Source organism: Misgurnus anguillicaudatus, chromosome 2 (assembly GCF_027580225.2).
Source record: "Misgurnus anguillicaudatus chromosome 2, ASM2758022v2, whole genome shotgun sequence".
NCBI lineage: Eukaryota > Metazoa > Chordata > Actinopteri > Cypriniformes > Cobitidae > Misgurnus > Misgurnus anguillicaudatus.
The window spans coordinates 14,298,551-14,322,075 of record NC_073338.2 but is presented as its reverse complement, the minus strand read 5'-3'; the positions used below and the strand labels follow the sequence as shown (position 1 = coordinate 14,322,075).

Here is a 23,525-nt window from a genome sequence, read left to right as displayed (position 1 = left end):
ATTTTACTTCATGGTTTTGCTCTAATATTTGTATTGTTTGTGAGGTAACCTTTTATAAAAGCAACAAGGTTTGTGTTCTATTCTGAATAAGTCCAAGATGCATAATCTTATCGAACGGTTTTCGATTGGGTTAAACGTTAGTACGAGACAAAATCATCCTCCAGGAGGCGCATGGCTGCTCGATGGTGTGGGTTGTGGCAAGAAGGGATACAGCTACGGCCAAAGTCTCGAGAAATCTCGCAATCCCCAAACTTAGGCTTGTTCGACTTCATGCGGCGCAGCAAGAATCGACAGCCGGATGACGTCAACGTACTTTTACGTCATCCGGCTGTCGGTTCTTGCGGCACGGCATGAAGTCGAACAAGCTTCTTGACTTTACCCCACCACAATCCCAACATCTCGCGAGATGAATTTGCTGTAGCTGTATATCCCTTCTAGCCAGAACCTGACTTCCAGACGTTTTTACAGTCTATGGTTATTACCCTTGAGGACTCCTAGTTAAAAACATAACTAAACGAATTGCAGCTCGACATACAAATGGAAAGCTGCGTCGTCATTCTACAAAATGACGAAATATCGAAATCAAATAATTTTAAACGGCTGTGATTGCGGCAATTCAATCACCACTGAGAAAAGTGTCATTAACCACGTGACTGCGATATCAGCCGCTGACACCTAAATGCCACTGAGAAACTTTCCATTTAATTTGAAAACAGTGTTCACATTAGATAATAGTAATTTTTATTACGGTCTGTAATAAAATAAGAGACAATATATGACGATTATTGTCTGAAATGATCGCAGAAAATGTGCTAACCGTGAGATCGGAGTGCGATTAATGCGACTTGTGATGAACGCAAACAGACAAAAGAGGCAGAATACCGATCGAATCGTTCCATTTTGAAGCGCTGGCAGGCAGCAAATGTCTAAGCTAGTAAAACCCTGCTTAAATGTTTTAAGAACAATACAATTGGAGTCTTATTTATTTAGGCGCTGTATATTATAAATAACAAACAGCAAGATTATATTTCTCCTCGTACTGTAATCATCAGCATTATGAAACCCCACGTTGGGTTTAACACTAACACAACTAGCACCATTTATACTTAGCTGCTGATGCTAGCTGGCTAAACTGGTAGCCTACACACGTTGTTGTTGTTGTTATTATTATTCTTAAAGATTGTTGACACTATTTACGCTACGCGTGGAATCGGTTAATTAAATTATCAGCATTATTCAGCCAAGCGGTGGAGATCACAGGACACATGCTGGACGATACCGAAAACAAGAAGCTGCGTTTTTGGTTGTTTCTTTGGTGAATGCCATTTGTATTTCACTTTCCTAAGAAATCCCGGGCTAGACCAGGAACTTGCTCTTAAGATTTAGTTTTTTTTTTGTTGCAAGTCTCCCATTTGTGTCTGTTGGATTGTTAAAAAGCCCGTCGCTCGTAACCTCGGAATACGTAAAGACTTTGTGCTAGAAGTGCATTTATCATGGATCTGAATTTTTATCCGGATCTCTCTGACGGGACTGGTCAACATGTTGATTCCGAGTTTATGGATGGATCGTCTTATAATGGATACGAATCCGTGAACAAAGTAAGTTTGGCTTCGTTAAATAGTGCACATGCTTGCTGTTATTATGATTTAGTATTGTATGTATACGCATTACTGAGTAATATCAAATGTTATACCACGAGGCTGTTGAATGCTTTATTCTGATTGGTTGAGATGTTCCAGGGGTAACTGTTATGCATTATTTTTCGATAAAGGCACACCTAACCTGTCAAATGTCTTAAAATAACCACCATAGCAATGTGTGTGGTATAAGTGCAATAATTGACTCCTGGTCCTATGAATTATTTTAGAATAATGCACACCCGCATTACCACCATGGGTGTGTATTATTTTCGAATAATTTTCGTCAATTACTTTTTACATAATACACAGTGCCTATGACACATTTAGCCTTTAGTCAAAACCTTTATTTCTTAGTTCACAGGTGGCAATGATGCATACCTCACCATCAGTGGGCCTGGTCATCATTTTCTTTCATCTGAGGTACTAACTCTTAAAATTAAAAGTTAACTTGCAATGCTTGCTTATAATAATAACAACTGATTCCCTTCTCTGTTGCTATTCTCCTAATTTTAGCAAACATTTCATACGCCCAGTCTGGGTGATGAGGAATTTGAAATCCCACCCATTTCCCTGGATCCAGACTCTGCCCTCACTGTTGAAGATGTGGAGGCTCATTTTGGAGAGCTGGTCGAACAGGCTGGGAGCTCAAGGTCTCACAGTAACAGTCTCAACAGTAATGCTGTGGTGGTAGGGGGGAACGATCCATCTTTTGCGTCCGCCTTCATGAATCCATCATCTCAGGGGATGGATCACCTAAGTTTGGGTGTGATTAACCAATCAGGGGAAAGTGCTCTACTTAGCTCAACGCTGGGTGTGGTAAGCCTTGTTTCATAAGTGAGCCTACATTAATTTTCTTGCTTTCAACTCAAAAGTCATTTAAATTCCTTCTAAAGTGATTTTGGGTTGGAGTAATTGGTAGATTGACAGACCATGTAATGCATCTCTCTTGCTTGTTTTTTCCTCTCTCCATAGGATCTTGGCCATTCTGTTGGCTCTCATTTTAATAGTTCCTCCTCCATGACTATTGATATTCCAATAAATGATATGAGCCACACTCTCCTAGGACACAACCAGCTCACTACCATAGACCATTCAGATCTAAGTGCTCAATTAGGACTCAGTCTCGGTGGTGGAGCCAGTGTGTCAAAGTCACCTGATCAGCCGCTGTCAGCTACGCCATCTCCAGCCAGCTCATTGCAGGATGAAGACATGGAAGATTTCAGACAAGTGAGTCTTGTTCATAAATCTCTCAGCTTGATCGATATCTGCGTCTTGTAACCTTTCCCGATTTCTCTTTCAGACAAACCATGCTGGTAGACTCCTTTTCAGCCGCTCCAGCGATCATATCGCATGTCCCCAACTTGACACTTTCCACGCAGATCTCCACCGCTCCTCCAGCTGTTGTGAGGAGGGTGGGCGGCAAGCCGGCCATGGTGCCTGGGAACAACGTAGACGTGGGAGTGGCACCTGGAGCTAAGAAGGGCAGGAAGAAGAAAGATCCTAATGAACCGCAGAAACCGGTATCGGCTTATGCTCTGTTCTTTAGAGACACCCAGGCGGCCATTAAAGGTCAAAACCCAAATGCCACATTTGGGGAGGTGTCGAAGATTGTGGCGTCCATGTGGGACAGTCTTGGGGAAGAGCAGAAACAGGTGTAGTAGGGATCCTCTAAATATTCAATTTTGCAGAATGTTAATTAGAGCTGCAACGACTAATTGAATAGTCGATAGTGATCCGTAGCGGTCTACGAGCATCGTTATCGATTAGTTTGGTCTGTGATCACTTGCCCACCATTCCAACAGCAAGAGCTGCATGGTTATCAAGTCAGGTGTGTCTGCTCCTAACAAAAACACTTGTATTAAATAAAGAAATCCAATCTTTATGTTTCAAATCATCATGCAACACCTGTGGCGCAGACACGCCTCTGTCCCACCAATGGGACACAGACCAAACTAATCGATAATTACAATCCTTTAACGCTATCATCAAATATTAACGACTATTTGATAGTTGTTGCAGCTTGAATTCAGTAATCTCTCTTACATAAATGCTGCAATGAGGCATTTTCTTATAACTCGAGCAATAAATAAACCCCTAATCTGTTTTAGTAAATGTTTTAACCTTTGCAGGTTTACAAGAAGAAAACCGAAGCAGCCAAGAAAGACTATCTGAAAGCGTTAGCAGCCTACAGAGCGAATCAGCTATCGAAGGTGAATAATTTGCTTCAAGCTCTTTCTTAGGAATTCGATTTTTCATTTGCTTGCTTGACTGTCTATTCATTTTTTCATTCAGCCATCTACCGAGGTTGAGGACAATGCTCCCACCACTCCTCCATCAACTCCCAGTCCCGCACCCATCTCTACCACCCCTACTGCTCCTGCCCGTCCCGCACGGGTTCCCCCCAGCCCTGACCAGAACACAATCACCAACATCTGCGCGTCCAATATCATCCTCGACCTGCCTCAAGTCACCACCCGATCCCGCACGGGGTCTTTACCCGTGGCCATCGGTCAACCCCCTGCCCCGAACCCCAGCCCAGCACCGACCATCACCAAAATCATCATCTCCAAGCAGATGTTACAGGGAGGTGCTCAGCTCCACCAGATACCCACTTCCATGGTGACGGTGATCCCAGCTGGGATACGAACCGTGCAGCAGGCTGCCGCCCGGCAGCCTCCACCACTGCAGCAGATGCAGGGCACCCCTCCTCCACCACGTCTGCAACAGATGGTACAGACCCAAGCCCCGCCCCCTCTCCAGCCCAAGCCCCACGGAGGGGTGGGAAGTTCAGTGGCTGTCACTGCTACGCCTCCGCCACCTCTCCAGATAAAGATTGTGCCTGCTTCTTTACATTCGAACTTGTCCGCACCGATTATTGTGACTACAGCGACGAGCGTCAACCCTGTTATTTCCTCATCCACCATCGCTGCCTCTGCACGTCCCGCACCTGTTGAGGTTCAGGTGGAGCATCCTAGCGAACAGTTGGTCACCGCGGAGAATGAGGTTGTGACTGAGGAACTTGCTTCAGAGGAGGTATTTTTGCATGAATTTGTTTACAGATTGGGGGTTGAAAATATGATTTAGGAAATTAACAAATGTAACGTGGCAAAAACTTTTTATCCTCTCTTTTCTGTTTCAGATGGAGATGGAGGTCAGTGTTGCTCCTGCAGCCTCCTCCTCTGCTCCTACTTCTAATCTCTGCGTCCGTGCCGGATGCACAAACCCGGCTGTGGAGAGCCGTGACTGGGATAAGGAATATTGCAGTAATGAGTGTGTAGCCACACACTGCAGGTGTGTTTTTCAGAATAATGTTAAAATCATCAAAACTATTAAATGACACTGATGGAGCTGCAGAAATTGTGACTTAAAAGTAGTCACCCACTGCCTAGAATGTAAATAAATGTACTGTTGGCATTTTATCAACCAGCTTTTTGAGGTCTCACCCTGAAATGCTTTTTAAACAGTATTTAAAATATAGTTTTGCAACAAAAGAAACTGCTATATTGGCATGATTGCGTTGCTTAAAATGTACACTTGCAAAGCGCCAAATGTGAGTAAAATGGTGTCCTTCGCCATTTGGCTGGTGACATTTTTAATTGAATTGAATTAATGAATTGAATTAATGATTTATTTCAGACTGACAGTCAACACAGTTGAGCTAACAAGCAACCACATATATGCACATATATACATTTTTATGAATTCTAGCCAGGCGTGGTTGTAATAGGCAACCTTGGTGTCCCCAGAGCACATATGTGAAGTTTAAGCTCAAAATACCATATAGATAATTTATTATAACATGTTAAAATTGACACTTTGTTGGTGTGTGCAAAAATGTGCCGTTTTGGGTGTGTCCTTTAAAATCCAAATGAGCTGATGAAGTGCAAACACTTAAACATAGAAAAAGTCAGATTTTCATGCCATGGCCCCTTTAATCGTTTTTTTTTAACGTGGTCAATTCAAAATTGATTTTCAAAGGCCACGAATCGCTTTTTTCCCCATATTTATTTCTGCAAACATTGAACATCAGATTAACGTTAATCTAATTACTAGTCTTCTCCCCTAGATGTCACCCTCTTTTTTGCCTTGCGCGATGTTACCAAGGAGCGAGAGGCGAGCCTGTCATTCAGTCATTTAGTCTATATTCTAATATAATACATATAATAATATAATATGCTAATATAATATAATATAATATTCTATATAATCTATATTCATTGAGTTGAATCGAATACAAAAACCATCAAGAGAACAGCAATCAAAAACCGAACCGAGAATCGAATTGATAGCTTGCGAATCGAATCGATACCCAGCCCTATAAACTAATGTAGAGTCATCATTAACTACAACATGACTCATGACTCGACACATGAAATCATTGTAATACATTAACAACTAAAAAAACTTTGTTGTACTGATGATGACGCTTCATTAGTTTATGATTAATACATGCCTTAGCTCAGCCTTAGTTCATGTTTAAAAATACATTTATGGCTTAGTTCATTTTGATTCATGGCCCCTTATTATAAAGTGTATCCCAATTGTCTGTTGTTTAAGTTAGTTTATGGACATCGACTAATGTTTGGTGTTTCATGTTAAAATTAACTTGAGCTAAGACTAATAAATGCAGTATAAGTAGTAGTATAATTTATTTATTCAGTCAGTTCAGGTTAGCTAATGTAGTTAAGTAATATTAACACATAGTACCTTATTGCATGGTGTTGTTTAAATATGTTTAGTTAGTGCAAATGTTAAAAAAAAAAACGGATGTTTCATGGTAAATGAGAATATTTATAGCTTGTACATGTGTCACCGTATATTGGCAGGTGTGTCAAAAAAGTTTTTGGCCCTGCATGGTTTATTCTGTCCACAAAACTGATTTAAATATTTAAGCATATTACTTCATATAGTTGGTCTGTGTGTGTGTGTGTGTGTGTGTGTGTGTGTGTATGTCCATGTTCAAATTCTCTGCTTATTTTTTTTACAGGGACATTTTCATGGCTTGGTGTTCAATTAGGGGCCAGAACTTTGCCACTGTCAAATAAATGAAGTCCTCTGGGTTCGGGGTCGACATACCTTCAAAAGTTGAGAAGAAATTCTGCTGGATCTACAGTCTCTCATGTAGTATTTGTTGTAAATATATTTAGTGTAAAAAAGCTCATCAGCAGTGGGGAAAAAGCATCATTTATTGTGTTGTAAACGTACAGATACTTCATTTGTCAAGAGTAGTAATCCAAGGCAGCCGAGTCCGTTTTGGTTAAAATATAACTGATTATGCTTTGTGAACCACATGTTTTGACTAAAGGCTTTGTTTCAGAAGATAACCTACATTTTGAGTATTGTACATTACTTGGACCTTGCTGCAGTGATTTTATATATATATATACATGACTTGTATTTGGGTTTAAAGTGAGACAAATCTGAAGCATTTCAATGGCATAATTGTGAAAGGTCTGAGATGTAGAAGAATTGTGAAACTTGTGTAGTCTAAGGGATAGTTTACCAAAAAATGTATATTCTCTCAATAATTTCTCATTATTCATTTTGTCAATGCGACTTCTGATCGATTTGGTTACAAAGAAATGAATAGAGGTTTGTAACAACATTAGAGTAAATGATGACCATTACAATTTTTAGGTGAGCGATCCCTTTAATCTGCAATTATGTTTTGTTGTGTTGAGAGTACCTTCGATCTGTCTGTGAGTAGAATTTTTCACCTTTGTTTTGAATAAAAAAAAAATTGCTTGCTTTTTTTAATGGTGTTACAAAGGTTACTTGAGTATTAATAAAGGGGCAGCCGAAATGGATGAAGTTTCAGTAGTTGTTTTGCAATAAATTTATTTCTAGTGATCTTTTAATGTAACTGCAGAGGTAAGTGCTGGTAAAAATTCTTGCCCATTGAAAGTAGTTGAAGAAATAGTTATCACAAAAATAAGATTTGTCACTTACTCATCATTGTGCCAATTCTAAAAATATAGTTTGTGTATATACAATAAAGTATTTTCTAGACAAATAAATATCCAGTTTTTTTTCTGAATTATAATTCATTTTATTGACTTTTCAATGTCTATCTCGCAGTATTGTCATACAGATGAAGGTGTGATGCGTAACAGTAATTCAATTGTGTGGTTTACATAATTTAGCACAAACACAATGCAGACGGGCTAGGGTTAGGTGAGGATACTGGTTCATGTCAGCTCATTGTCTTTTAGAGGACTTCTTTTTAAAGTTTTCTTGACTTTTAAATCATTTTAACTTTAAAAGCTTAGTAATGTATCCCTGAACAAAGGAAATAATGGTGATGTGTCACCTTTATCCTGCCTGTAAATATTTTTTGTGACTATACTGACTGATTTAAAGGTGCAGTGTGTAAATTTTAGCGGCATCTAGTGGTGAGGTTGTGAATTGCAACCAACGGTTCAGTCCACCGCTCACCTCTTGCTTTTGAAACATAGAAAAGCTATGGTGGCCGCCACCAGACAAACATGTCATCGTCGAAGACAACTTAGTAAAAAAGTTTGTCAGTTAAGGACTTCTGTAGAAACATGGCGTCACAAAATGGCGGCTTCCGTGTAAGGGGACCCTTAGTGTATGTAGATAAAAACATCTTATTCTAAGGCAATAAACACATAACGGTTCATTATAAAAAGGTCTTTATACACCCCTGATAATATAGTTTTGTATATTATTTTGCATTTCTGTCAAGAGATTCTTCTAAAAATTACACACTGCACCTTTAAGTTTAAAATTAATATGAAATCAAACTTTTTTTGTTCAATATCTCACATGATCGGACTTTAGCCTGGATTTCACAGACAGAGTCACATTTGTGCACACATCTGTATTTCAGATGACACTTAACCTTGGAGGAGAGCGATATCACTGTTTTGTCTGTCGCATGGTTTAATTGTGGAATTGTTTATAGTTGAGACGTGACTACCATTATAATAAGCATCTTGTGATCTTGTTTCAGTATAAAGAGAAGATTTCAGAAACTTGCAGCACCTTTACCCAAAACCTACATTAGATTCTGTGACTGTGACTAGCCCTGGTCTCAATAAAAGGGGGGTCTAAAGCTATTTCATGAATTCTGACTGTTTAAGGCCTGGTTTCACAGACAAGGTTTCGCTAAAGCCAGAACTAAGCCTTAGTTAAATCAAAATGCAAGCATCTTGGAAAAAGATGTTACTGGTGTGTATGTTGAGACAAATCATATTTTAAGATCGGTCAGTGCAAGTTGAGACAACTTTAAACGTGTCTTAGTCTAGGACTTACCTTATGCCTTGTCTGTGAAATCGGGGGGTAAGAGTTAGATTCCTCATGCTAAACATAGGCAGAGGGTCAAAATAAGCAGTTGTATGTATGATGGAGTATTTCTGTGCATAATGCACTTCGCCAGGGTTCGTACAAGTTTCAGAAAGTTTTTTTTCGAACATTAAAGATTCTTGCTTTATGTCTTTTATGGGCAATTTCAGTGCAGAAAGTACAGTGGAAGTCCTTATATGGGCACTTTAACCAGAATGGGGCACGAACACATAAACCAAGAGCTGAGACAAAATCAATGTCACCAAAGAAGTGCGTTGTTGTTTGTTAGGGAAATTTAAGCTTGTTTAGCTTTCCAAAGAACCCAACCTTATGGAAACAATGGATATTTTGTTTATCTGGGGTAGCAGCGGAGTTGTGGGATTAGTCCATTTTCTTAAAAAAATCCAGATAATTTACTCACCACCATGTCATCCAAAATGTTGATGTCTTTCTTTGTTCAGTCGAGAAGAAATTGTTTTTTGAGGAAAACATTTCAAGATTTTTCAAAATTTAATGGACTTTAATGGCCCCCAGCACTTAACAGTTTTAATGCAGTTTCAAATTGCAGTTTCAAAGGACTCTAAACGATCCCAAACGAGGCATAAGGGTCTTATCTAGTGAAACGATTGTCATTTTTGGCAAGAAAAATTAAAAATATGCACTTTTAAAAAACAATTCTCGTCTTCCTCCGGTCCTATGACCTCACGCAATACGTCATCACGTCAAGAGGTCACGGATGACGTATGCGAAACTACGCCCCAGTGTTTACAAGTGTGGAGAAAGAGTACTGTTCTGACGTTGTTGTATGTGTGTCAGTTTATTGTTTAAAATGGTCCGCAAATGTGCGTTTCATATATGTAACACGTGACCTTTCCCCGGCACTACGCAATTACGTGAGGTCGCGCTGGAATGTCACAGGCCCAGAGATAGACGAGAAGGTGTGGTTAAAAAGTGCATATTTTTTATTTTTCTTGCCAAAAATGACAATCGTTTCGCTAGATAAGACCCTAATGCCTCGTTTTGGGATCATTTAGTGTCCTTTGAAACTCTGTTGAAACTGCAATTTTAAACTGCATTAAAACTGTTAAGTGTTGGGGTCCATTAAAGTCCATTAAAATGAGAAAAATCCTGGAATGTTTTCCTCAAAAAACATAATTTCTTCTTGACTGAACAAAGAAAGACAATAACATTTTAGATTACAGGGTGGTGAGTAAATTATTTGGATTTTTTAAGAAAATGGACTAATCCTTTAACACTCGATTTTCATGGGGTCATGAGTTGCAGGCGGTAAGTAAAACTGCATCAAATGTCTGTTTTGTTGGCAATTGGCACGTAAGTGTAAATAATGTAAACGACATGAACATGTAGTGAATCGTAAGTTATCCAGAGATAGTGGGATAATGTTTTGTGTGAGTTGCTTGCTAAAAACTAAATACTAAATACTAAAACTAAATATATGAAGTATGCTGTACTACTCTACAGGTACGCATGAGATTAGCAAAACTTTTAGTTTAAATGTCATACTCAAGTTGCTGCAATTGTAAGTAAGAGCAGGGAACATAAACTCTCCTTATTGACTCAAGCAGCTCGAATTTCTGCTCAGCGTCATCTATACCGGTCTTTGTACATTCCCAAACAAAATAAAATATTCCTGCTAATCCTTCTAATGACAAAAATAAACCAAGTAAACAAAGAACTTAGATTAATATTTATTACAAAAGAAATATACACAGGTTTGGTCATAATGGCTATGAGGAATGATTGACAGCATGTAAGAAATGTCCTTTTGTTTTCAAAACTTTTACAATATCAATCAAAAGCACAAATTTGACAAAACATTCCGGTGTAAAAAACAAAACAAAACAAAACGAGCACAGAAAACCAAAAATTCGTTTACAAAACGCTACGGCCACTATGACCTTTTAAAAACGTTAACTTTGTCTAAACATAGCACGCGTTAAAATATAAGAAAGTAGATATAAAATCCACAGTAGAAAACGTGAGCAAGAGCTCTCATGTTTTTTTTTTTTTTAGTTTCGTTTTTAGTAAAGATAGTAAAGGAATAGTTAACAATACAGCTTCAGATTTATCTCCAGTGTGAATATCAGTACACGAATGTCCTTGAATAAGTCCAGATAGCCGAAATCATATCTGTATGGATGTTAAGACACAAGGTAAAGGCCAGAAGTTTGGAGAAAAGCCGACATCCAAAAAGCCAAGAGCTCAGTATCTGTGAATACGTGTCTACATAACGCCGGGACCGAATGTACAACAGCCTGTTGTGACTACTCTCCAATGCTTCAGACACACCAGATATTACACTCATTTACCTGAAAAAATGAAAAATGATATTGTGCACATATTATCTGATAATAGCAGGTTATGTTCAAATGCAGACTTGGTTTCAAATAGATTTTTTTTTACAAAAGAGAATAACAACAAATATTTACAACAGAAGAAAAATTCCTGATCAAGATGCAAAAATCACCATTACAACTCAAAATCAGGAATAGAACGGAATGATCACTTAACAATAAGATGACCAGGGGTGCGTTTCCCAGAAGCATCATTGGCCAACTTAAAGAGTTGTTTTTGAAAAGTGCGCATGGGTGTAGTGTATGGGCTTTAAGACCCTGGGGAATCCCTGGGAGGAGTAAGGTAATGAAATACGTAAGGAATAATTAACGAGGTGAATCTTTCAATTATAAGAAAATAATGCGCACCAAGTTGTTAATGCGGCACGACGCGAAGCCGCGGGTGTGCATTATTTTCAAGTAATTCAAAGGACCGTAAATTATTACGCTTATACCACAGTTGGTTACCACAAACATTGCTCTGGTGGTTATTTTTAAGACATTTGACAATTTAGGTGTGGGTTTTTCAGAAAAATAACACCCATGGAACATTTCCCAGCCAATCAGAATACAGCATTCAACAGTCCCGTGATATAACTTGAAATAAAACAACAGAGAACTAAAATACGATAACAAAAAAGTTTTCAGATGCAATGTACGTTATTTAGAGCTGGGCAAAAAAAAAAATCGCCTGCAAAAGTTTTGGTGATAAGTATTAAATTTAGAGCCGTATTTCACCAAGAAGCTGGGCAAAATCACGTTCATAATCAGAGACGGATTTCCACGATTATAAACACGATTTTGCCCAGCTTTTGGAGAAATATGGCTTTGTGTAGTAAATGGCGCTCCATCTGAAAGCAGGTGATGGCGATTTACTGCTAATCACTGAACCGGCTTTATTTATGAGACCCGCGTGCGATTTTTCGCCAGCTCTAACATTATTAACAGCAATAATCTGATCTGAACTGATTAATTCGTACATTACTGCCCTAACGTGACATTATCAACTACATTGTTGAACCAACATGGTTCAAACGACGGATGTGCGATAAAGTTGATAGCTGACAGTCGTGACTTGCTAGTTTCTCCAACTATGCATGTTCAGCAGCGAGTTAAGTCGTTATTCTGGAAACCCACCCCTGATGCGCTTCAACTTTCTAAAACAATTATTGTTTAGATCCAGTGGTTCTTAGGTGAGGTAGGAGTGTCTGGTATTAGATCGAAAGCAAACACGAGTTAACATCTACCTGCCGCAGCGTGCGTCAGTCTGTGTTTCTCCAGGTTCTTCGAGATCCGAAAACTCTTGGAGCACAGGTTGCAAGCGAAAGGCTTTTCACCGGTGTGAAAGCGCAGGTGGGCCTTGAGATTGTTTTTGAGACGGAAGGCCTTTCTGCAGTGAGGACAGTTGTGAGGTCTTTCTCCGGTGTGAAACCTCTCGTGCCTTCTCAAGCTCTTCCGTAGCGCGAACCTTTTTTTGCACTTTCTGCACGAGTACGGCTTTTCGCCCGTATGAAAGCGCTCGTGTCTTTTCAAGATCTTCCTGCGTTTGAACTTTTTGCCGCAGATCTTGCAGACGAGAGGGTGGCCGCGCGTGAGGACCCCTTGAAGACGCCAAATGCCGTTACCGCACTCCGTGAAGCAGCAGAGTCTGCGTCCCGTATGGGTATTCTGATGGGTACGCAGATCTTTGTGTGCAGATGGGAATTTACCGCTGGCACCGTTTGTCCTTTTAACCGAACTTGACAACATCAGAAGATTCACCAGTTGAACAGAGCAAGGCCTCAACAGTTTGCAATCAAACGGCGTTTGGCTGAGCTGGAAACGCACCTTTTTTAAATTGGATGCGTGTCTGGCCTCTATAGTGCTTTTACTGGTTACCTGGGTAAGGTGAGCGGGTGTGGCAATGGTACCACTGGACTGAGGAGGATCTATATGAGATGTTTCCTCAATGGATAAAGGATTTACATCCATAAGGCCGAGGTCCAGCTGGCCAATAGTGTCTGTGTTAAGGTCTTCACTGGGAATGCTAACTACAACAGAGTTGAATGGGCTGACCTCTGAAGAGCATGAAGACGACTCTACAAGTCTTTGAAGACCTAAGAGACAAAATTATTTCATTAAAGGAGGTCTGAAATGTACTTTTGTTACTCATTCGCTCGGTTGGCAATAAATAATATGGTGATATGATCATGCAGTCATGCGCTTTTTCTGACTTTGCTCCAGATGCTAGCTTTGTTGGAAAACCATACCCCTTTTTTTATCAAAAAGCATGTCGATAAGCATGTTACAGGCCAATTGTCATTTGAAATCAAAGTACTGTAAGATTAGACTGCTTATGCTTTGCTCTTGGGGCACAATGATGTCACGTGACAATTGGTCTGTAAAATGAATAGCAAGGGGGCCCCCTAGTGGTTCCGAGGGACACTGCTGTTTTTTGTCATTAAGGGAAATCCCCTCGTCTCAGTTACTCAATTTTGACTGGTAAATGATAAAGAATGATCCCCATTTTGTATTTATTGCAGTGCATATTGTATGTTCAGGGATGACATATTGATTCATGACTGGGTGCAACTTTTGATACTGTGTGGTAAAAGTATCAAACTTTGTCCTATCTGTGTGACTCTCGTGGAAAAAATAGTGAAGACCACAGATCTAGGGGACGTACACAGATGAATTTATGTACTTTTCATTTTATTAATTGTTTAAATATATGTAATCTATATCGGAAAAATAGGAAAGGCATTAGTACTTTAATCATTAAAAACAAGGTGTAGTATTCTTTTTGAACTAAAGCATTAGAGTTTAGTTCTGCAAACAAAAGGTATTAACTGAAGTACGTAAATAAAAAGGATTGGTTACCATTCTCCTGAATTGTCTCTGGCTTTTTAAAGTCACCTATCCATGGACAGTCAGTTATACCGTCTCCTTTTCCATCATCAACCCCCTAAAAACAGCAAACAATACACATTATTTTTAGTTACTTACTTATTTAACTTTCACAAATCTGACAAGTTCAGACAAAACCAAGTCATCCCGGGGCCTTATTTATAAAGCATGCATACATACAGATTTGATTGTAAAGTGTGCAAACGCAAATATCCACAGCAAAGTCCATATTTATAAAGTGGAAAAGTGCTTAGCGCCACGTCACGTTGCAGCTTTAAACATAAGATTGAATCATTGACAGGTGCTCTTTAATGTCAATGACATTACTTAGGCATCGTTTAAAGGCGGGGTGCACGATTTTTGAGGAACGATTTGGAAAAAGGAGTCGGGCCGAGTACCAAAACACACTTCTAGTAGCCAATCAGCAGTAAGGGGCGTGTCTGCCAACCGACATCGTTGCCTGGGTTGCGCATGTGTGGGGTGGGTCTATCAAAAGAAGGTCCAAGGTGCGTTCCATTGACAGGGTCCCTACGGAGTGTTCACTGCTCCCTACTCCCTGAGCACGGTATATCAGTTGAAGTGGACTTCACGGACAATAACCGCTCATTTGGAACGGTCTGCAAACGTCATCAAAGAAAGTCAACGACGGGGTCGCGCAGATTGATATAACATAAATATATATAGGACTACATTCATATTTTAATTATTATTTACTGTCACATTTAAAATATGTACACTATACAATAAAAAAAACATTGAGTACTACGTAATGAAAAACGTATGTTTATTACACACTTTAATTGACTATTGCTGCTAATACTTGACTATTAAGAGAATTGAAGCCCTGCTGTAACTGTCATGCAAATATGAAAGTAAACTTTTATTTGGTTAACTATGTGTATTTATTTGTTTTTAAACAATTGTCATATAATTGCATAGCGGTCTGACCGTTCTGACTGGTGATCACGTGATGCGCGCAATGACAGTTGGGTGATTATCGCTCTCCACTTCCTGTGAAGTGATGTATCGATGTTCCCTGATTCCCTATGCCATGCGCAGTGCCCTTCGAACTAAACATGTTCGCTCCCTTCGGATTGGAATCTCACTTAAGATGCCGGAATACCCTGTGAAGTCCACTTCGCAGTCCACTTACGGTCGAATGGAACGCACCTACAGATTCTAATGGGGGAGGGGTGTGTTTGTTTAGGTGATTTTTAAATGTCAACATTGACTTGCAGAGATCATGTACCCCGCCTTTAAAGGCAAAGATTTGAATTTATTTAGCTGCGCACAATTTCAAGATCATTTGTGATTTATAGATTTCACATCTATCTGTGCGTTTTCTGTGTGCATGTTTGTTTATTAATCACACGTACGCACTTCAAATTTAGGCACGTTTCTATGCAGCATTTTTAAACGAGGTTCCTGAAGTTGACTGAAAGAAAAGATAAAGATAACAAAGAGTCACATTTGCATAAGATTAGGGCTGGGAGATATATCGAATACGATTGTCACGTGCGTCTCCTCAGTAAAGCCAGTTCCTTGATTAGTAGTAAATCGCCATCAGCTGCTTTTAGATAGAGCGGCATTTACTACACAGAGCCGTACTTCACTGACAAGCTGGGCCATATCGCATTAATTATCACGGCCGATACGTCCTCGATAATTAATGCGAAATTTCCCTGATTGTCAGCGAACTGATTGTACCAAATACAAACCGGTAACTCTCTCGATAAATGCATCAACATCAGTCATCTTGCAAACAGACAACCGCATAGCACTTCACCCTCACATAAGCAAGCTATTTTGCCTCTGACGAGCGTCAAATGCTTGCTTTTTCCGCACGTCTACTTCACTCTAGACGCGTGAATGCATTCAAACTGTTCAAGCAGCAAACTAGGCGCGGTAGATGCGATTTTGATGCCTGAAACGCGGTTGGTGTAAACGCATTTTTATCAAAACTGTAAAAAATAGATCTGAATTTAAAAAAAAAGTGCTTCCGCGCGTCGGCTTCAAAAGCTGCAGGTGTTTTTAAATTTTCTGCCATTTTCTCACTCCCGCTAACTTCTGAGACATTGGTAGAGGAGGAAATCGTTTGAAGCACACAGAGGGATTTGATGGGTACAAATATCGATAGTAGAGATTGAAATACCGTATATATGTACCACGATAGTTAGCTGTATCGATATTTTTGCACAGCCATATTTTTGATGCCATTGTCATGTGTATATGAAAACGTTTCAATCTTTCGCTACATCGCCGTTGTGTAAACTTACTACCACTTTGACTAAAAACTGCACAAAATGCTATATCAAACCTTTGGAGTTTCAGATCTAATATTTATGTATTTATGTTGGAAACGCCTGGAGTGTTTTTATGTAGATTGACATATACAAAAAAATGTAAACAGATCATGCTCCATTATATGAACGTTCAGCACAAAAAGACTTTTGAAAAAGCTGTAGGCATGTCAGAGAAGATAAGTATTTATAACCTTAGGCTTTTCTTCAGTCAAGCAACAAGTGCCTTCTGCTAGGGAGTTGTTTTCTATTCATTCTTAAAGGGACAGTACACTGAAAAATAAAAATATGCTGTTAAATTTACTCACCCCTCACTTAATCTAACACATTCCTTACAAGGTAGACCTATTCATTTTGCATTGTGTATATGCTTTTTTGGACCTTCAAAGACATGGCACCCAAGAACTTAACATAATTTCAGCAATGCATCTTTTTTTTACTAAATATATAAACAATATCACCTACATAATGGATGGCCCGAGGGGACATAAATTAACAGCGAATTTCATTTTCGGTGCACTATCCCTTTAACATGCCAAAGTTCACATAACATAGAAAGCAGTGTGATACAGAGAGGTATGGAGCGCCACCTACATTATCAATGAAGATGGAGCAGGGAAGATCAACATTACAGAGACTTTCAGAGGGACATAAGCCCTCCAATGTTTTGGACTCCTGTTGACAAACACTGTCTTTCTCACTGGATGTGCTTTCATCTGAAAACAAACACAAAACACCACATTACAATCTGAAAACGTGAAAATGTCAAGTATGGTGATGCAAAATCCATTGGGTTCACATCGATAAACACTTGAACTTTAATGCGAATACGCACTGCACATGCGCAATGTCAATAAACTCTGTTATGCACAAATACTATTTATTATAACAATATATGTTGCGTCTTAAAACACATTTTTTATTCACTTAGTAATTACGACAAACGGCACTGTTATATGCAACCAAGCATCGGTGATCAAAAGACTTCTGCAAATGCAGACTTCGACCTTAAATCAGTCAAACTTTACAGTACTAGCATTAATTTTACAGCTACTTTTTAAGGGGCACACGGTTCACTCCTGTTTATATCGACAAACGTGTGCAAACAACACCAGGCTACATGCAAAGCTAGTAAACAGTCCGTCGTTTGACAAACATACCGTTGTTTTGGGCAAGCATCGTCTCCTCAACCTGCACGCCGACGCTACAAACCGTCTTATCAGACATATTAGTCAATGCATTTTGCATATGAGCCCTGATGTCCGGCACAGACACCAAATCTGTTTGGATCTGATCTCCTGTTTTGACCGTGCAGCCATGAGAGTCCAGTGAGCGACCCTCAAAAACTTTCGTTATCTCCACGACGGCCACCTTCAGTAAGACCTCCATAACGGCCGACACCTCCGCCTGAAACCTCGACACCGACTCGGACATTCTGCTCACGTGCAATATGAGTTAAAATGTATTAAAAACAGTCCGAAGCGTCGCGCGATCGCTTGTGGTCATATCCACATGGCTAAGATGGAAGTAGTAGGCGTGTCTGCTGACATTCCACGATGACGTCAACGCGTACTGGACTTGTGGCGCCAAATCCAGATGTGGCTTCTGTGCTTCTCTAGGGCGGATCTTAAACTTTTTTGACTCCAGCGCCCCCACACTCACAATCTCTATCCCATAAAATTATAAAGCTTGGTAAACGTGAAATATGGGATTTGTTTATTAAAATAACAAAAAACTATCCTTTATTTCCTTTATTTTTATTAATTTTGGAGATCCCCTGGTTGAAAAAACACTGGTGCATGGGAATATTGTCTATGGTGTTAATGTTAAAGGATTAGTCAATTTTCTTAAAAAAAATCCAGATAATTTACTCACCACCATGTCATCCGAAATGTTGATGTCCTTCTTTGTTCAGTCGAGAAGAAATTATGTTTTTTGAGGAAAACATTCCAGGATTTTAATGGACTTTAATGGAGCCCAACACGTAACACTTAACTCAATACTTAACAGTTTTTTTCAAAGGAGTTTCAAACGACTCTAAACGATTTCAAAGGCACAAGGGTCTTATCTAGCAAAACGATTGTCATTTTTGATACAAAAATAAAAAATATGCACTTTTCAACCACAACTTTTCGTCTATCTCTGATCCTGTGATGCGCCAGCGCAACCTCAAGTAATACGTCATCATGTCAAGAGGTCATGGATGACGTATGCAAAACTACGCCCCAGTGTTTGAGAAAGTGTTGGAGAAAGAGGACCGTTCTGACGTTGTTGTATGTCGAATGAAAATAATTAATGTTTTTGTGTCAGTTTATTGTTTAAGTGGTCCGCAAATGGGCGTTTCATATGTAACACGTGACCTTTCCACCGGAGATAGACAAGATGTTGTGGTTTAAAAGTGCATATTATTTATTTTTCTTGTCAAAAATGACAATCGTTTCACTAGATAAGACCCCTATTCCTCGTTTGGGATCGTTTAGTGTCCTTTGAAACTCAGTTGAAAAAAACTGTTAAGTTTTGGGGTCCATTAAAGTCCATTAAAATGAGAAAAATCCTGGAATGTTTTCCTCAAAAAACATAATTTCTTCTCGACTGAACAAAGAAAGACATCAACATTTTGGATGACATAGTGGTGAGTAAATTATCTGGATTTTTTTTTTTTTTTGAGAAAATGGACTAATCCTTTAACTTTTTACAAATAAAGGCACTCCACTGAATTTTTTACATAACCGTTCCTATGTTTGTAACCCAAAAATAATTTGTATGATTAAGCAAAGTGTCCTGCACATTATTAAACAACAAATTTAAGCTATATAAATTAAAAAAATAATAAAAACAATAGAAAACTGACAAAATAGCATTTGTGATCTGTGTCTGATCTCTATACTTTGTCTTAAATATAAGCATAAAATACTTTAGATTTTTTTTTGCATTTTTGTGTTTTGCATCCTTAATCATAATCATAATGTTTTAGATGAAATACACATCTTAGTCATTTCACTCAGCCTTGTTACTTCCACACATTCCCTGAAAAAACTTTTTTATACATTTTAACAGACACATTTTAACAGATTGGATCTGAATCTTCTGAAGGTCATGGCAATTATTTTTCATTTTCTTTTCAATATATTTTTTGATATTGTAGCTGAGGGCCAATCTTATTGTTCTGTCCTGTATTATTATTATTTTTTTTTTTGATGTTATCAGCTTATCCTAAAAATAAAATGTCTTTTTAAATCACTAGAATTTGCTCAGTGTCTTCCATGCAGCTAAATATATGCTTAAAGCTCAGGCTTGTTACTTTCAGTCCTGTTACTAAAATGTTGTTTAAATGTTTAAAAAAAAAAGTAGATACCTATTTTGAATAGTAAAATATGTGTGTTATTTGTTTCAGGGTTGTTGTGTAAAGATGTTAATAAAATTAATTTCATTTTTGACAAGTCAAAACATGCAAATCCAACTGATTTGGTATGAATGGCTCGTTCATGTTTCCAGGGCATATGTTTACTGAATATTGATCCCTATCAATCAGATGAGATTGAGTTTTGATATTGTTTTGACTAGACATAGCAAAAATATATTACTATTGCAAACATATGTTTTCTTGCATAAACCAAAAAAAAGCTGTGTCCCGTTCAGGAGAGATAAATTATACAGTAGAAATCAATACTGTAATTGTTACTGAAATCTCCCACCATGCTACGAGACTGCACATTCAGGGGCGGTTACTCGGACAGGGATAAGACGAAAGTAAATGTAAGAGCTGTCCAAACTGAAAACAACTTGCACTGACTTAAAATACATCAGTGCCATTTGTTTTGCCTCAAAATGCTCATTGGTAATGTTTTTAAGTAAGACATGTTTGTTAAAACTAGTTATATTTCCTAATTAAACTAAGGCCTGGTCCTGGTTTAAGCTGATCCCTGTCCGTGAAACCACAACATAGCATCCCACTAAACATTAGACATCTGATAGACGCGCAGATCATGTTTATATTGCGTCTGTCAGTCTAAGACCAAAATAGGTCTGCTATTCTAACCATGACACCACTGATGCCAGTAATCAGTTTAACATTTGAACGCCTGACTAGGTAACTTTTTTGACGTCTAAGAAGTGCAGAGAATTGATATTAAATGCTGTAATGAAGATGTTGGTCACATGACAACTGTTGACTACTCACATGACCTAATGAATGTTAACTGCTTTCACCTGTTGCTAAATTTGAGTGTGTCACTCTCTCTGAGGAAGGCATAGGCCGAAATGTGTTGGAGAGTTTGTATACCTTTTGTAGCCATCTAAAATAAAGGCTTTATAATTTAAAGGGGTCATAGCGTGAAAATTAGACTTTTTTCCTGTTTAAATGCTATAATTGGGTCCCCAGTGCTTCTATCAACCTAGAACATGTGATAAAGATCAACCCGAGTAACTTATTTTGAGTAAGCCATTTTCTGCAAGCATGTGAAAAAATAGGTCGTTCAGATTTCGCCTGTTTTGTGAGGTATAGCAAGGCGAATTACAATAATACCGCCCCTTAATCTGCACTATCCAACCACAGCACTGCCATTTAGTGCAGAGAGAAAGATGAAGAAAAGAAGGACTTGACAGCACAATTGAGTTTCAATTGCAACAAACCACCATCATTGTGATCAGTGTTTGCATTTCATCAGCTCATTTGCATTTTATATGACACACCCAAAAATGGCACACTTTTGCTCAGGCCTACAAGTTTGCAATTTAAAGATGCTGTAATAAATTATCTATATGATATTTTGAGCTAAAACTTCACATACACACTCTGGGGACACCAAAGATTTATTTTACACCTAAAAAATATCTCATAATATGACCCCTTTAAAAGAGTGCCATGATCTTTCTAAGTTTGTTTGATGGGCCAAGATTAACCTTAGAGCAGAGCACCTTGACTTATATTCTTTCCCTTATGTGCTCTCTTCCATTGGACTTTGTATGAATATATGTTATTGGTGATTAAACATTATTTGTTATTTAATTATTTATGTATTTTTTTAATTGTTCTGTTTTTCCTCCAATTCACCGGTTCATTATGTCTCTGTAAAAAATACTTTGCTGCCTTAAAAGTTTTTGCTAAATCAACTCAGATTTACAAGTCATTTCAACAGAGATGAGTTGTCACAACTTACAAAATATAGTTGAGAAAAGTCAACCTAATTTTATAAGTTATAACAACTCACCTGTAGTTATAACAACTAATTTCTAGATAAATAATAGTAAGTTGAAATGACTTGTAAATCCGAGTTGATTCAACAAAAAATTTTAAGGCAGCAAAGTATTTTTTACAGTGTGTCTAGATTATCTCCGACTGTGTGAACTTGAACAGTATGCCACCTTTAAAATGGGACTACAGATGCACAGATAGAAGCAGTCTAAAAACATCTAAATAAATAATAATTTAAAGGAAAATGTCCACAGCGACCATGTTTGGACTACAATAAGCCCTTATACAGAGGTCCAGTGAACATCAATACTGGGCCTATAGACACTGAAAAAAATACATTTAGTGGATAAAAATTAGATGTGCAAAAAAAGATGTGCAAAAGAAGTTGTTTCGACGTCACTTTGAGCAGTGTGAGTTTAAATTAATGTAGAAAAATTCAATACTGAATGTTCAAAAAACGTTGGATAAAAGAGATCATCTGGCGTTACAGTCTGCACCTTTAAAGGACCAAAATTGGACGTGCAAAAAAGACGTTGTTTCGACATCACTTTGCGCAGTGGGTTCCTAGCCTCTCATTTGTCTTTATGTGGATTTAGGTGCTACTGCTTTAAAATAGTAATGCAACTACAATTTTCTAATACTTTACAGTGGTCTTTGCTCAAATTTATGCAACATTCCTTTTCTTTTAAAAAATGTGTGGTAAACAATATTTATACACCACGGGATGGTTTCCCGGACAGGGTTTACATTTCCAGATTAAAATGCATGTTTAAGTTGCCTTAATTTAAAAACACCTTACTGACATATTTTAGCATATATCAATTATTTTGTCTCAAGATGCATACTGTATTGTTTTTTTGTAAGATATATTTGTTAAAACGACTTAAATTTCCTAAGGGCTAGACCTGGAATAATCTAAACTGAAATAAAGTTTTTTAAAATACAATTATGTGTCATTGCAAAATTTTAAAAGACTTTGTGGGTCTTTAACTTCTACAAACCAGCTCTGGTGTTCACCAAAGTGAAGTTAATAAAAGTCAATTTTAAAGAAATGCATAACTTGTGATATAGGAATGAAGTTGGTTAAAGGTGTAACACACAAGTTGTATACACTGTATATGTCACACTGTGTGTTAGGCTTGACTTTTTTTTACCAAGAACCTGAGGTTTTATTTTTAATAAAGGTTTTAATGCAATCAGTACTTTAAAATATTTAATGAGAACTGTATGATTGCAACTTAATTTCAAAAAGGTTTACTCTTTTTCTCTGAATGTAGTGAAGGCATCATTTTTGCATAATCATGTTAAAGGTGCACTGTGTAGATTTTAGTGGCATCAACCGTACACCCCTTTATTTTGAAACACATAGAGAAGCTACGGTAGCCACCACAGGACAAACATGTCATCGTCTGAGGCAACATAGGGATGATTCACCGTAGCAGTTTGTCCATTTAGGGATACTGTAGAAACATGGCAGCCCAAAATGGCGACTTCCATGTAAGGGGACCCGCGATGTATGGAGATAAAAACGACTCATTCTAAGGTAAACAATACAGTTCATTATGTAAGGTCTTTATACAGCACTGAAAACATAGTTATTTATATTGCATTTATGTCAATAGTTCCTCCTAAAATTTAAACATTGCACCTTTAAATATCATTTCATCATAATATCTGATTGAACGATTAAGCTTTTTTAATTTTTAATTAAGCAGTCTTTATTATATTTAAATTATATTTTATATATATAATATATTATAATTATATTATATATGTAAATTGTAAACCCGCAAGTCTCATATATGACACATTTGAAGATGCATTTTAAAACTGTGATTTACACCAC

General features: G+C 38.0%; 2 protein-coding genes across 2 annotated transcripts; one reads left to right on the top strand and one right to left on the bottom strand.

Moving 5' to 3' along the window:
- Positions 1-724: 724 nt before the first annotated feature.
- On the top strand, positions 725-7,451 carry tox4a (TOX high mobility group box family member 4 a). The gene is made up of 9 exons (XM_073873227.1): positions 725-1,598; positions 1,995-2,060; positions 2,154-2,456; positions 2,613-2,866; positions 2,941-3,292; positions 3,770-3,850; positions 3,933-4,673; positions 4,780-4,931; positions 6,628-7,451. Exons 1-9 carry the CDS (start codon positions 1,494-1,496, stop codon positions 6,683-6,685), a joined length of 2,112 nt encoding a protein of 703 aa, XP_073729328.1. The 5' UTR covers positions 725-1,493; the 3' UTR covers positions 6,686-7,451.
- Positions 7,452-10,642: 3,191 nt separating this feature from the next.
- Positions 10,643-18,107, bottom strand: LOC129441830 (uncharacterized). The gene is made up of 5 exons (XM_055201540.2): positions 17,646-18,107; positions 17,080-17,201; positions 14,159-14,243; positions 12,547-13,395; positions 10,643-11,275 (listed from the first exon to the last, which is right to left on the bottom strand). The coding sequence occupies exons 1-5, from the start codon at positions 17,917-17,919 to the stop codon at positions 11,268-11,270; spliced, it is 1,338 nt and encodes a 445-aa protein (XP_055057515.2). The 5' UTR covers positions 17,920-18,107; the 3' UTR covers positions 10,643-11,267.
- Between the last annotated feature and the right edge of the window lie 5,418 nt (positions 18,108-23,525).

Excerpts from the sequence above, each read along its gene's own strand:
- tox4a (XM_073873227.1), top strand. The coding sequence starts at position 1,494 with ATGGATCTGAATTTTTATCCGGATCTCTCTGACGGGACTGGTCAACAT. Across the intron at positions 1,599-1,994 it reads GATACGAATCCGTGAACAAA|TTCACAGGTGGCAATGATGC; the intron begins GTAAGTTTGGCT and ends TTTATTTCTTAG. Across the intron at positions 2,457-2,612 it reads TTAGCTCAACGCTGGGTGTG|GATCTTGGCCATTCTGTTGG; the intron begins GTAAGCCTTGTT and ends CTCTCTCCATAG.
- LOC129441830 (XM_055201540.2), bottom strand. The coding sequence starts at position 17,919 with ATGTCCGAGTCGGTGTCGAGGTTTCAGGCGGAGGTGTCGGCCGTTATG. Across the intron at positions 14,244-17,079 it reads GCTCCATCTTCATTGATAAT|GGGGTTGATGATGGAAAAGG; the intron begins GTAGGTGGCGCT and ends TGCTGTTTTTAG. Across the intron at positions 13,396-14,158 it reads AGAGACAATTCAGGAGAATG|GTCTTCAAAGACTTGTAGAG; the intron begins GTAACCAATCCT and ends TTTGTCTCTTAG.